General features: G+C 42.5%; 1 protein-coding gene across 1 annotated transcript in view; it reads left to right on the forward strand.

Moving 5' to 3' along the window:
• Positions 1-15733, forward strand: part of LOC121002458 (leucine-rich repeat and death domain-containing protein 1-like) — a 39598-nt gene that overhangs the window by 1531 nt on the left and 22334 nt on the right. Inside the window, exon 2 of the mRNA XM_040433913.1 lies at positions 10639-12198. Within this exon, the coding sequence (XP_040289847.1) occupies positions 10696-12198 (1503 nt within the window). The 5' untranslated portion in view covers positions 10639-10695. The remainder of the gene's footprint in view (positions 1-10638; positions 12199-15733) is intronic.

Raw genomic sequence — 15733 nt, forward strand, 5'->3', positions numbered from 1 at the left:
GCGGAGGCGAGGCCCTGCGTGACTCGCACTGTGCAGGGCAGGCTAAGTGAGGAGGGAGGGGGAGCGGCTTCAGTTGAGGACGGAAGAGGAAGCTGTGTGCAGCGGTGCTGGGCTGGCTGCGAGTGACTCACTGAATGACTCCCCCCCCTCCTGGCTGAGAACTCCCCTTCTCCTATCCTGAGCCTGCGACTGCCTGACTGTCTGCTGAGGTGAGCGTGGCTGGACCATCTGACCGGACCGGGGTCCTGGTGGTCCGGTCCAGACCAGTCTAAGTGTCTGTGACTGTCCCTGAGTGAGTCCGGGGGCCCTAACCCGCCTGATCGGAGCGCCGGTGGCCAGCAGCCCCAGACCAGACCAGTCAATACCCCCTCCTTTATCTCAGTCAGTACTCTCATCAGATGTGACTGCAGGCAGCACAGCAGCAGGCCAGAAGCGATCGATCAGCCAGGATTAATGTGCACAGCCTGGGTGGGAGGCCCCCCTTACCCTGGCCTTAGGCAAGCGACAAACTGCCCCCCCCCTCCTCAATCTTAGGCAAGTGACAAACCCAGCTCTGCTACATCTACAATGATGTTTAGTGTTTTACGTATCATAGATTCGCTAACAGGGATGTTAGCATATGCCAGAGACTTTTGTAAGTCTTTAGCTGACACTCTAGGATTCTTCTTCACCTCATTGAGCAGCCTGCGCTGTGCTCTTGCAGTCATATTTACAGAATGGCCACTCCTAGGGAGAGTAGCAGCAGTGCTGAACTTTCTCCATTTATAGACAATTTGTCTTACCGTGGACTGATGAACAGCAAGGCTTTTGGAGACACTTTTATAACCCTTTCCAGCTTTATGAAAGTCAACAATTCTTAATCGTAGGTCTTCTGAGAGCTCTTTTGTGTGAGGCATCATTCACATCAGGCAATGCTTCTTGTGAAAAGCAAACCCAGAACTGGTGTGTGTTTTTTATAGGACAGGGCAGCTGTAACCAACACCTCCAATCTCATCTCATTGATTGGACTCCAGTTGGCTGACACTTCACTCCAATTAGCTCTTGGAGATGTCATTAGTCTAGGGGTTCACATACTTTCTCCACCTGCACTGTGAATGTTTACATGGTGTGTTCAATAAAAACATGGTAACATTTAATTATTTGTGTGTTATTAGTTTAAGCAGACTGTGATTGTCTATTGTTGTGACTTAGATGAAGATCAGATCACATTTTATGACCAATTTGTGCAAAAATCCATATAATTCCAAAGGGTTCACATACTTTTTCTTGCAACTGTATGTATGGACAGCAGAACCTATCAGCTACACTATATCACTATCTAACCTACACTGACTATCTCCCACTAACTATCTGTATTATAAATATAAGATAACTAACTAACTACTATACACTGCTGTATCTCTCAGATCTGCAAAATACTGCATACAAGGGCTGCTTGGGAGGTTCTTATATACACTGAACAAAAATATAAACGCAACACTTTCGGTTTTTCTCCCATTTTGCATGAGCTGAACTCAAAGATCTGAAACATTTTCAACATACACAAAAGACCCATTACTTTCAAATATTGTTCACAAAACTGTCTAAATCTATGTTAGTGAGCACTTCTCCTTTGCCGAGATAATTCATCCCACCTCACAGGTGTGGCATATTAAGGTGCTGATTAGACAGCATAAATATTGCACAGGTGTGCCTTAGAGTGCCCACAATTAAAGCCCACTCTGAGATGTGCACAATTTTGCCTTACTGAGGGGGGGGGGGGGTATCTGCCATTTGCCTCATGCAGTGCAACACATCTCAGTTGCATAGTGTTGATCAGGTTGTTGATTGTGGCCTGTGGAATGTTGGTCCATTACTCTTCAATAGCTGTGCGAAGTTGCTGAATATTGGCAGGAACTGGAAGAACACGCTGTCCTATATGCCGATCCAGAGCATCCCAAACATGCTCAATGGGTGACATGTCTGGTTAGTATGCTGGCCATGCAAGAACTGGGATATTTTTAGCTTACAGGAATTGTGTACAGATCCTTGCAATATGGGGACGTACATTATCATGCTGCAACATGAGGTGATGGCCGTGGATGAATGGCACAACAATGGGCCTCAGGATCTCGTCACGGTATCTCTGTGCATTCAAAATGCCATCAATAAAATGCACCTGTGTTTGTTGTCCATAAGATACGCCTGCCCATACCATAACCCCACCGCCACCATGGGCCCCTCGATCCACAATGTTGACGTCAGCAAACAGCTCACCCACATGACGTCACACACGCTGTCTGCCATCTGCCCTGAACAGTGAAAACCGGGACTCATCTGTGAAGAGAACGCCTTTCCAACATGCCAGACGCTATCGAATGTGAGCATTTGCCCACTCAAGTCGGTCAGACCCTGATGAGAACAACGAGCATGCAGATGAGCTTCCTGGAGACGGTTTCTGACAGTTTATGCAGAAATTCTTTGGTTATGCAAACCGATTGGTCTCAGACGATCATGGAGGTGGACATGCTGGATGTGGAGATCCTGGGCTGGTGTGGTGCAGTCAGCATGCCAATTGAAGGCGCCCTCAAACGTTGCGACATCTGTGGCATTGTGCTGTGTGATCAAACTGCACATTTCAGAGTGGACTTTTATTGTGGGCAGTCTAAGGCACACCTGTGCAATATTCCTGCTGTCTAATCAGCACCTTGATATGCCACACCTGTGAGGTGGAATGGATTATCTCGGCAAAGGAGAAGTTCTCACTAACACAGATTTAGACAGATTTGTGAACAATATTTTAGAGTAATGGGTCTTTTGTGTAAATAGAAAATGTTTCAGATCTTTGAATTCAGCTCATGCAAAATGGGAGCAAAACCAAAAGTGTTGCATTTATATTTTTGTTCAGTGTAGTAAGAGTTAGGCAACTTTCCTATTGGTTACTAGGAATGTTGCTAGGCTCAGACAAAGACATTGCAGCCTTCTCATTGGCCCACAAGCAAGAAGGGAGGTTACGGATGAAAAAAAAATCTAGAATATTTGAAATTACGAATATATCAATGTATTCTAAATATTCGCGAATTCTCGAAGTGCCAATATTCGCGATTAATATTTGCTATTCGAATATTTGCGCCCAACACTACTGAGGACCTTCTCTGTGAGCCAGAAAGAAGAGCTGATACATGAGAGTGGCTTCCAATCTGGCTGACTTGATCAATCCTTGTATTTACATGGACAATCCATTTTTGAATAGCTGCCATGTAATTGTACATCTGCCCTGTTGTGGCAGTTGGCTGGAAGCACTTTTCGTGGCAAAATCAGCTACTTGCTTGGTTGCTGGGAGTCAGGCCCTCAACAATCTGATGCGACAACTCCTTTGAAGGAGGTATCTCACAATCTAGCCCAGTAACAATCTAGCCCAGTAGTGTCATAAGTTTTGAAAAGAGGCTGTCCCACACCCACAAAAATATACCTGGTGCTTCCCTTCCATCTATTATGATCCCTTGTCTCCCAGTCCTGCAGCTTTCTTCACAAAGAAAACAGGGCGGTACATATAACTAGCCTCTCATAATGTAAGGATAATATGTTGTGTCTTTGATTTACCGTAAATGGGGGCTAAACCACAATACCAGATATGGACAAGAGTTACACTCTTTCTAGAAAAAAGCATCTCTAATCTCATAACGCACTTTATAAATAATCATTTTTATTGGATTGTCAATAGACAATAAAAGTGGTTTTGCATTACATCACAAGTGACATCTAAGATAATAGTAGGGCCATGATACATGTGACAGAGTAAAACAGTTTGATCTATAATGTAAATTCCAATAATTCACATAGTAATAACAGTAACAGTACGCCGCGGCCTTAAAAGGAAAAGCAAACCATCAGCCTGCATTCTCCAGGAGGTCACAACATCCGGTTGGCAACAGTTTCACAAAACGAATACAAAAGGAAACAGATAAAAGAAAACAAGTAAAAAAGGTAGAGTCAGGTGAAAAACATATAGAGAACATCACTCTCTCTGATGGTGCCTCTTCCTTGAAGTATCTAATAAGAGACAAGGGTTACCAATTATGAGGTATAAAGTGGGTATAATAACCAAGGGGCCCATGTGTTATCCCTTTTTTGGGGCTGTATGATAGAGGGCGGGAGAGATTTTTCGTATCTACAAGTGGTGTTCACTGCAAGTATGAGCTCTTTTATATTTGAGAGGTCTGTTGACTTCCAATGACGAGTAATTACTAATTTGGCACTTAATAGAATGTGTCCTACCAGATTAATATGTGTCTGTGAAGATGGTGCACACCTATAAACAAGAGAGCAAATGCTGGAGTGGGAATAATGGAAATTGAAGTACCGTAATTTGAGATATCAGGTCAAAAACTTGTTGTCAGTAAAGTGTCAATTTAGGGCATGCCCACAGAATATGGAGTAGTGTTCCAGTGGCACTGCATTCCCTCCAGCAGCAATCTGCTGTCCCGGGGTAGATACGGCTCAGCCTGTCAGGAGTTAGGTACCATCGGAGGAGAGTTTTCACTCCTGCTTCATAATGTGGTGACACATTTAAAGTTAGTCGAGAGGAAGCTTATAGCTTGGGATCATTCATCATCCTGATGTGATTGCCCAAGATCCTTTTCCCACGCTAAAATGGGATTAGATTTGACAAACGTCGCTTTATCACCAATTGAGTCGTATATATATCTGGTGGTGTGACTTTTGTGTAGAGAAGGATTCTGGAATAGTCTCATAATATCAGGGTTGGTACTTGGAGGTATTTTAACATTTGTGTCAAAGTAGTGTCTTACCCTTAAATAGTTATAAAACTCTATGAGGAATATGAAAAAGATCTTGTATAGATTTGAAGGGGAGCAGTGAATTTCCTTGGATAATCTGATCTAAAGTATTTATTCCCGCTGAACGCCAGACAGATACGTCAAGATCTTCAATGCTCCCCTCTGGGACATATATTGAGATTAGATTATATAGGGGTTTACCCTGTTCCCCGTAGGAACGGTGGAGACGTTGCCATACTGACCCAGAATGGGCTACTGTGAGAAGTTTGGCCCTGGAGGAGCTGGGAGCCCATAATAGATGTACCAGATAGTTTTTCAGGGAGCCTTTAGTAATAGACTCTGACTCAATTTGGAGCCATGATTTATCAGATGTAGTACTCCACCATTCCCTAAGGAACGAAAGGCTTATGGCATTGTAGTAGTCTCTAATAGAAGGTAGTCCCAAACCCCCTGCTCCCCTTCTCCATATCATCAAGTTATAGGCTAATCGGGGTCGACTTGATTTTCAAAGGTATTTGTTCAGAATATTTTGTGCAATCCTAAAGAAGGATTCAGGTATAGGTATTGGAATAGCTTGGGTAATGTCATCATTTGAAACAAGGCTATTCTGCCCACCCATGAAATATCTTTTATCACAAAGCTATTAAGGTCTTGAGTTAGAGTAGAGATTAGGGGCTCATAATTCTGTTTATAGAGGAGGGAGCTAGAGGAGGTGAGTTTGACTCCCAAGTAAGTTAGCTCTGAGGTTTGCCAGTCTAGGGGGTATTTATTCTTCAGATGTCTAATTTCGGAGAAAGGGATATTTATAGGAATGACCTGAGATTTTGATTAATTGACCTTATAGTAGGACTGCGATCCAAAGGGAGATATAGTCTGCAATGCATTCCCAAGGGACTTGGTCGGGTTTGTCAAGGTAAGTATAATGTCGTCTGCATAAAGTGAAATAGTATGGATGGTGGAACCTACTGCAACCCCTCTATCTCGTTTGTGCTTCTTATATGTTGTGCCAAGGGTTCTAAGGCTAGAATAAAAAGAAGGGGCGATAGTGGACAACCTTGACGAGACCCATTGGGGATAGGGAAACCAGTAGATAGTACCCCATTCACAAAAACCTTTGTGGTCGGGTTGGAATATAAGCTAGATATAGCACTTAGGATGGGACCATTAAAGCCCATCGAGTCTAAAACCGAGAAGGCATATGGCCAGTACAACATAGGAGAACCATGTAGTTCCGCATAATTGAATAGATCCAACACTCTGCGAATATTATCAGAGGCTAAACGTCCTTTGATGAAGCCTGATTGATCAGAGTTGATCAATGATGGGAGAACTAGGGATAGTCTGGAAGCAACTAATTTTGCAAAGATCTTAATATCTGAATTCAGCAGGGAAATGGGTCTAAAGTTTTGTGGAGTGTCATTGGACTTGCCCGGTTTAGGGAGAGTAATAATCAGGGTCTGGAGCATATCTGACCAGAAGGGAGTGCCCGTCATACAATGTTGCAAGATAGATAGTAAGTGGGGGGATAACAAGGAATGAAACTGCTTGTAATATTCATTTGAAAGGCCATCAGGGCCAGGGGTTTTCCCTGAAGAGAGGGATGAGATCAATTTATGGATCTCTATTTTAGTTAGAGGGGCATTCAGATTCTCCAGCTGGGTGGGTGATAGGAAAGGGAATGAGGCTTTTGTTAAGAAATCCGCAACTAGAGTGGTGTAGTTATCAGACAGGGTGATATTGTCTTTAAGAGGATAGAGTTTTATGTAGTAGAGCCGAAATTGTTCTGCAATATCTCTTGGGTTTGTTAATTTTGCACTAGTTTGGGGGTGGGTTATATATGGGATCCTGGATTTAGTTTTTTTGAGCTTATAGTTTTCTAGCCAGCAATCTTCCAGCCTTATTACCTTGCGCATAATATTTGGATTTAAGCCTAAGTAGTCCCCTTCCGTAATCCTGCATTAACGCTGATCTCAGGTTATCTCTTTCCTTCCTCAATTCTTCTGAAGTTTGGGGGTCTGGTTTTTGTTTATTCACTTTTCTAGTTTAGAAATTTTGTCCACTATTGCCTTGACTACTAACTTTCTTCTTTTTTTTCTTTGTGGTTAATTTTGATAAGCAGACCTCTAACAAAAGCTTTGTGCGCCTGCCAAATTATGAAGGAGTCTGGTACTGAATTCACATTAAAGTTAAAGTATTCTTGTATAGCTTGAGAGATCTCTGCCTGTTAAGAGGGGAGGCTGAAGAGGAAAGTGTTATTCCTCCATACCAGAATTGTATGATGTTGGTATTGGTCCTCTAAGGTAATAGATATAGGGGCATGGTCAGAACCAGTGAAGAGACCTATTGTAGAGGCCTTTGTGTGAAATAGAGTGTTTTGGTCTACCAAGAATAAGTCTATGCGAGAGTAAGATCCATAAATTGGGGAAAAGAAGGAGTAGTCTTTTTCTTGGCTGTGTTGTGCATGCCAGGGGTGAATGAGTCCTTCAGAGTGAACAAAGGAAGACAGACCACTAGTAGAGAGTCTAGATGGATTAGTGGAATCTAAAGTGGGGTCCACTATGAAATTAAAGTCCCCGGACAAAATTAACTTTTTCAGTTTGTGGACGTGCCTCATCACTTTGTGAAGGAAAGATACTTGTCGCTCATTTGGTGCATAAATATTAACTAGGGTGTATACAATATTATTGATAGAGCAAACCATAATGACGTAACGCCCTTTATCTGCTTTATGTGAAATTATTGAGAGTGAGACTGAGTTTTTGATAGCAATGAAAACCCCCCTGGCTTTTTTGGAGTGGTGTGAGTGGAGTACATTAGGGAAAAAGCGGTGCTCAACTTGATGTGCGTCCTTATTTAAGAGGTGGGTTTCCTGAACACATAGTATATCAGCTCCTATATTCAGGGCCTCCTTCCACACAAATGCCCTCTTTTGAGGGCTATTCAGCCCCTGTACATTCAAAGACATTATTTTGATCCCCATTGTATAGGGTAGTATCAATTGATATACAGTACAGACCAAAAGTTTGGACACACCTTCTCATTCAAAGAGTTTTCTTTATTTTCATGACTATGAAAATTGTAGATTCACACTGAAGGCATCAAAACTATGAATTAACACATGTGGAATTATACACATAACAAACAAGTGTGAAACAACTGAAAATATGTCATATTCTAGGTTCTTCAAAGTAGCCACCTTTTGCTTTGATTACTGCTTTGCACACTCTTGGCATTCTCTTGATGAGCTTCAAGAGGTAGTCCCCTGAAATGGTTTTCACTTCACAGGTGTGCGCTGTCAGGTTTAATAAGTGGGATTTCTTGCCTTATAAATGGGGTTGGGACCATCAGTTGCGTTGAGGAGAAGTCAGGTGGATACACAGCTGATAGTCCTACTGAATAGACTGTTAGAATTTGTATTATAGCAAGAAGAAAGCAGCTAAGTAAAGAAAAACGAGTGGCCATCATTACTTTAAGAAATGAAGGTCAGTCAGTCAGCCGAAAAAATTGGGAAAACTTTGAAAGTAAGGGCTATTTGACCATGAAGGAGAGGGATGGGGTGCTGCGCCAGATGACCTGGCCTCCACAGTCACCGGACCTGAACCCAATCGAGATGGTTTGGGGTGAGCTGGACCGCAGAGTGAAGGCAAAAGGGCCAACAAGTGCTAAGCATCTCTGGGAACTCCTTCAAGACTGTTGGAAGACCATTTCAGGGGACTACCTCTTGAAGCTCATCAAGAGAATGCCAAGAGTGTGCAAAGCAGTAATCAAAGAAAAAAGTGGCTACTTTGAAGAACCTAGAATATGACATATTTTCAGTTGTTTCACACGTGTTTGTTATGTATATAATTCCACATGTGTTAATTCATAGTTTTGATGCCTTCATAGTCATGAAAATAAAGAAAACTCTTTGAATGAGAAGGTGTGTCCAAACTTTTGGTCTGTACTGTACATGAAACACTGCTTGAGAGAATTAACATAATGTGTCCCTACATAGTTTAAGAAGATAACATAGAGAAACATAACAAATATGCAAACATGAAGTAAACAACATGATAACCAACACTGGGTTACCTGCATGATGAAAGGTAGGGCAAAGGTTCTTTCAGAGAAGCCGAGAGTAGAGAAGGCCTTGAGGTAAATCAGCCTCTTTCAGGTGAGGTGGAGGTACAGCCACTGTTGGGGAGACAAAAGAAAAAGAGACCTCCAAAATACTGTGCTTGGAGCCTGCTAGGGACTACATCACCCCATCACAGACCCCATCAGGCAATGCAACCTATTACAACAGATTACAGGGATTAATCAGAATAGTCCCCAAGACTGCAGCGCAACTTCAGGGTCCCTGATTTTTCCTTAGGTGCACTTGCTTCCATTCTTGTGGGATGGGAGGGAGTGTGGAGGAAGCGTTCCTTGATTCCGGATGAATAATTGGGATCTTCCATTCTTGGAGTAGACTTTTGCCTTCCTCAAGAGTGTGGACTACATGGAAGTGTCCGTCCTTGGATATTAGAAGCATTATGGGGAAACCCCAGCGATAGGCAATATTGCAATTGCGTAATGACAGAGTAATTGATAGGAGAGAGAGCGCCTTTGTATTAGAGTCATTGCAGACAAATCAGTGAATATTTTAACTGACTGGAAGAGGAAAGGCAGTGTACCAGCCCTCCTAGCGGCCAACATTATAGCTTCTTTAACGTGAAAAAAGTGAATTCACGCTAAAGTATCCCTTGGGATGCTTGGGCCTAGATGTTTTGGTCTTGGGACTCTGTGGGCCCTGTCTATTATTAGATCATGATCAGTGAGCTCTGGTATAAGTTTTCTAAAGAGTTCTTTGATGTAGTTGGACAGTCCCTGGGTCGGCACTTCTTCAGGTATGCCCTGAAATTTGATATTGTTCCTACGGGAACGATCCTCAAAATCCGCCATTTTTCTTTTAATAGCTTCTACCTCCTCCGCCATATCATTGTGGGCGTCTATCACTGTGTTTTATGAAGTGGCAAATTTGCCCATTTTTGTTTCTATGTGTAAAACTCTCCATTTCCTGCATTTTAGCAGACATTGGGTGAAGCAATGAAACTATGTCATGTTGAAGTGAGGCCTTCAGCATCTGCTTCAGAGTTGCCTCTGTGGGAGGGTTATTTAAGGTAGGGAAGTGGAGAAACGCATCAGTGTGGTTTTCAGGGGTTGTAGAGGCCTCTGGTGAGGCACTGACCTGAGTGAAATCTGAGTTGTCCATCCTGGGCCTCTGTTTTTTGGGGCTGAAGGATGGAGAGACAACAGGCCATTCCGTCTGGGCGTCTGAGGGTGCGAGGGTATGGAGGGATCCAGAGATGGAGGAGAGTCTGGGTGCGGCGGTGGGGATGCCGATCCTGGCGAAAGCGCTGGATACACGCTGCGTGTGGAGGCGGGAGATGAGGCTCTATTGTGCTAGCCAGCGCCATCTTTGCCCTTCCCTTTCTCAAAATAAGATTCCATATTTGCGCTGTTAATCTTCGGGAGGACTCTTTTGTTCTTCCCCATAGTTTCAGGGGTGAAGTTGGGGTGTAGTACCCTTAGAATAAGCCGTCTAGCTGGAGGATAAGCTGAGTGTTTAGTCGCTGTGCTGCAGGAGCTCTTCACTCACGTGGCCATCTCTCTCGGCAGCCAAGCCACGCCCCTCCTTATAACGCACTTTAATGATACTCTAAGACAACAATCAATGATGAACACATCCCTCAATCGTGTACATTTCTGATGAATGGTTCAATCAGTTGAAACAACTATGGGACCTCTTTTGATGTTGGCAATGTCAGTATGTCTTAATGTTTGTATCTCCAGTTCATTGTTCTAATATCAAGTTCTTTGTATACTTTGCATATTATAGATAAGAAAATTTCAGCCCTATGACTTTCCTCAGTGTGGTGAATTCCAGTTATCAACAATGGTATCTGAGACTCTCACAGTCTTCAATCTGAATGGCAAGCAGTTAACTGAGATACCAGAATATGTCCTCAAATCTGCAGATTTAAAGTGTTTGCAGCTCAACAACAACTCGATCAAGGAGCTACCACAAGATTTACAATGTCTCCTAAAATTAGAGATATTGTCTATGGATGGAAACTTGCTAAAATGTCTACCTCCAGAAATAGGTCATCTATCCCAACTTCAAGCCATAAACCTAAGCAATAACCTAATAACACATCTACCAGATGACTTCTCAAGCTTTCAGCACATCAGACAGCTCTTTGTCTCTCATAATCATCTCACAAAAGTGCCTTTATGCATTGGAAAACTGACAACATTGCAGATTCTGGGGCTGAGTGGTAACCAACTGAAGTCATTACCAGATACAGTGGCCAACCTCAAGAACCTGCATGTGCTGAACCTAGAAGGCAATCAGATCTCCACGTTACCCAAATGTATTTTCAGACTCCCTCAATTAGTTAAGCTTTGCCTATGTGGTAACCAGATAAAAAATTTGCCAAAAGAAATTGGAGATCTAAGGAACCTCCGAGAACTCTTGATAAGCAAGAATCAGATTGCATTCTTGCCAATACAGCTGTATAAATTGACCAATCTAGAAGAACTGATCATTAATGACAACCAACTAACTAAATTATCAGACAAGATTGAGCAGCTACAACAACTAAAAGTTCTTTCCATTGCCAATAATTTATTTCAGATTATCAGCGATAAACTGTGTGGCTGTCAATGTATAAAGACTTTAATCCTGACAGGAAATCAATTGTGTTCCCTTCCTGAAAAGATCCACAAGTTAACCAACTTAATGGAGCTTCATGTTGACCGCAATATGTTGGCGCTTCTACCAGAACAACTGGCGCATTTGAAGCATTTGTCGGTGATGGCCTGTGGAGACAATCATCTGCTTTATCTCCCAATTGAACTGAATAACTGTTCACAGATAACCAAATTGGACTTGAGTGGTAACCAGTTGTCAGAATTCCCTCAAGCTTTGTCCTCAATGTTTGATCTGCTACATTTAAACCTCAATCATAATGAAATTCAAGAAATTCCACAAAGCATCATTTACAACTCTAAGCTTAAATTCTTAGAGATCAGTGGAAATAAATTACAGGAGTTCTCTGGCTATATTTGTACACTTCACAATCTCATTTACTTGGATCTTGGCAACAACGATCTTCGAGGCGTCCCAACAAATGTGGCTGACATGGTATCCTTGTGTGATCTTCTTCTTCATTGTAATAAGCTGACAAGATTTCCTTCTGAATTGTGTACTTTACAAAGCCTTCAGAGACTCAACCTGTCAGGAAATCAGATTCAATCTTTACCTGTGCAGATCAGTCAGTTAGAGTCACTTAAGGAGCTGGACCTTTCCAACAATAATTTCAAGGCTTTCCCAAGAGAAGTGTTCCATGTTTTGTCCCTGGAAACTCTACATATCAGGGATGGCAGTGGCATCAAGGTATTCTTTCCTAATATTCATGTTGTACTTTATATTGTTTCATTAAATAGTATATTATAGCATCTTCTACCCCCTAGGGTAAAGATAAAAATATCTGGATCTGGTTCTCCTCCACTTTACAAAATGCATGTAAAAATATGAAAAAAAAGTCTTCGCAGTGCTGGGGCATAAACTGGTTCTGGGGTCTAAAGTACTGGTTACTTTCTATTAATACACACTACCAGAGAGTGGGTGACAGGTGCATGAACATCCAGTGTGGTCACTGGCTAATAGTTGCAGTTGCTGCTAAACGACAGCTCAACTTGTTCAGGAAACACAAAATGAGTGCAGCACGTCCACAATTATTTAGAATTAACATATATACAGTATGTACCTATAGTATTATACAGTAATTGGACATCCCTGATAAAACCAATGTATGCTCCATTACTTTCTGCGCTGTGCACTTTATTGTGTACCACTATTGTGTACCACTATGGTGTCATATCTTGGCCTATTATGTTTTGTGTTATTAGCACTACTGTGTACTGTCATTTACGCAATTGCTGAAAATCTGGAATATTATACTCTTCCCTATTATTGTCACAAATAGGTAGGGATAAGTGCAGCCCTACAGTATCTCCACCCACACCCCTATCCTTACCTACTTGCGCGGTCCTTCCTAACCGACGGGGTACAACTGGGCGGCAGTCCCTAGCTTACGTACGTTCAGGGCACTAAAGAAAGGAAAACAATAAATAAGACAGATCACACAGAAGCAAGAGCTTCCCAGGCCGGTACAGAATAGCAATAGAAGCAAGGGTTCCGAGGACAAGGTTCAGGAGGTAACACAAGCACAAGGGGTTTAACAATAACAAGAGTACTAGCTGAGGTCAAGATCCAGGAGATCGTGTCAGTACCAGGGGTAACACCAGGTGAGAGTCAAATACAAGCCGAGGTCAGGAGCCAAGAGGTTGCGTCAGTACAAGGGGTAACACCAGGTCAGAATCAAGTACAAGCCGAGGTCAAACAGACAGAAGTCGCACAAGCAGGATACGCTAGGGAGGTAGTAAGACCAATCACTGGCAACCTGTGGCCAGCAGGTTACCTGCTTAAATAGGTCCTCTTGACGGGTCACATGACGTGGCCAGCATCACATGACCCATGTCCAGCATCTCAGTACACCTGAGCGCTGAATCATTAACATTGGCGCTCAGTTCCCCACCTGCTCGTTGTCTAGGAGATAGAGGATGCCAGCCGCACAGGATGCTGGCAACGCTGCAGAGGGAGAGCGCGTCGCCGGCTCTCTGTTACAATTATATAATAGGTTATTGTATGTTACCCAGATATTGAATTCTGCTCCACATCATGTGACCAAGGTAAAATATTGTAATAATATACTCTGCTTTATTACATAACATGCTGTTTTATACCACTTTCTTCGCTCCTCCTCATGAGCGGGATGCCGGCGGAGCTGCAGAGGGATAGCGCGTCGCCGGCTCTCCGTTACAAGTATATAATAGGTTATTGTATGTTACCCAGATATTAAATGCTGCTCCACATCATGAGACCAAGGTAAAATATTGTAATAATATATTCTGCTTTATTACATAAAATGCTGTTTTATACCACTTTCTATGTCTAATATGTCTATGGCGGCATGGGAACAGGAGGTAACACCTAAGCTGGGGTCGAGTCTGGTGCTCTGGCAATGATACATCGATGCTGTGGTATTAATCTGAAAAGACTCACATACATCATTGATGGAGTTTATAGATAAGCTTAATGATAATCGATTAACCACTTGCCATCTGGGCCATTTGCCCCCTTCCTGACCAGGCCTAATTTTGCAAAACTGACCTATCTCACTTTATGTGGTAATAACTTTGGAACGCCTTTACTTATCCAAGTCATTCAGAGATTGTTTTCTCGTGACACATTGTACTTCATGATAGTCATAAATTTGAGTCAATATATTTCACCTTTATTTATGAAAAAATCCCAAATTTACCCAAAATTTTGAAAAATTAGCAATTTTCTAAATTTCAATTCCTCTGCTTTTTAAACAGAAAGTGATACCTCATAAAATATATACAGTGGGGGAAATAATTATTTGACCCCTCACTGATTTTGTAAGTTTGTCCAATGACAAAGAAATGAAAAGTCTCAGAACAGTATCATTTCAATGGTAGGTTTATTGTAACAGTGGCAGATAGCACATCAAAAGGAAAATCGAAAAAATAACTTTAAATAAAAGATAGCAACTGATTTGCATTTCATTGAGTGAAATAAGTATTTGAACCCCTACCAACCATTAAGAGTTCTGGCTCCCACAGAGTGGTTAGACACTTCTACTCAATTAGTCACCCTCATTAAGGACACCTGTCTTAACTAGTCACCTGTATAAAAGACACCTGTCCACAGAATCAATCAATCAAGCAGACTCCAAACTCTCCAACATGGGAAAGACCAAAGAGCTGTCCAAGGATGTCAGAGACAAAATTGTAGACCTGCACAAGGCTGGAATGGGCTACAAAACCATTAGCAAGAAGCTGGGAGAGAAGGTGACAACTGTTGGTGCGATTGTTCGAAAATGGAAGGAGCACAAAATGACCATCAATCGACCTCGCTCTGGGGCTCCACGCAAGATCTCACCTCGTGGGGTGTCAATGGTTCTGAGAAAGGTGAAAAAGCATCCTAGAACTACACGGGAGGAGTTAGTTAATGACCTCAAATTAGCAGGGACCACAGTCACCAAGAAAACCATTGGAAACACATTACACCGCAATGGATTAAAATCCTGCAGGGCTCGCAAGGTCCCCCTGCTCAGGAAGGCACATGTGCAGGCCCGTCTGAAGTTTGCCAATGAACACCTGAATGATTCAGAGAGTGACTGGGAGAAGGTGCTGTGGTCTGATGAGACCAAAATAGAGCTCTTTGGCATTAACTCAACTCGCTGTGTTTGGAGGAAGAAAAATGCTGCCTATGACCCCCAAAACATCGTCCCCACCGTCAAGCATGGGGGTGGAAACATTTTGCTTTGGGGGTGTTTTTCTGCTAAGGGCACAGGACAACTTATTCGCATAAACGGGAAAATGGACGGAGCCATGTATCGTGAAATCCTGAGCGACAACCTCCTTCCCTCTGCCAGGAAACTGAAAATGGGTCGTGGATGGGTGTTCCAGCACGACAATGACCCAAAACATACAGCAAAGGCAACAAAGGAGTGGCTCAAGAAGAAGCACATTAAGGTCATGGAGTGGCCTAGTCAGTCTCCGGACCTTAATCCAATCGAAAACCTATGGAGGGAGCTCAAGCTCAGAGTTGCACAGAGACAGCCTCGAAACCTTAGGGATTTAGAGATGATCTGCAAAGAGGAGTGGACCAACATTCCTCCTAAAATGTGCGCAAACTTGGTCATCAATTACAAGAAACGTTTGACCTCTGTGCTTGCAAACAAGGGTTTTTCCACCAAGTATTAAGTCTTTTTTTGTTAGAGGGTTCAAATACTTATTTCACTCAATGAAATGCAAATCAGTTGCTATCTTTTATTTAA

This window comes from Bufo bufo, chromosome 5 (genome assembly GCF_905171765.1).
Source record: "Bufo bufo chromosome 5, aBufBuf1.1, whole genome shotgun sequence".
Lineage (NCBI taxonomy): Eukaryota > Metazoa > Chordata > Amphibia > Anura > Bufonidae > Bufo > Bufo bufo.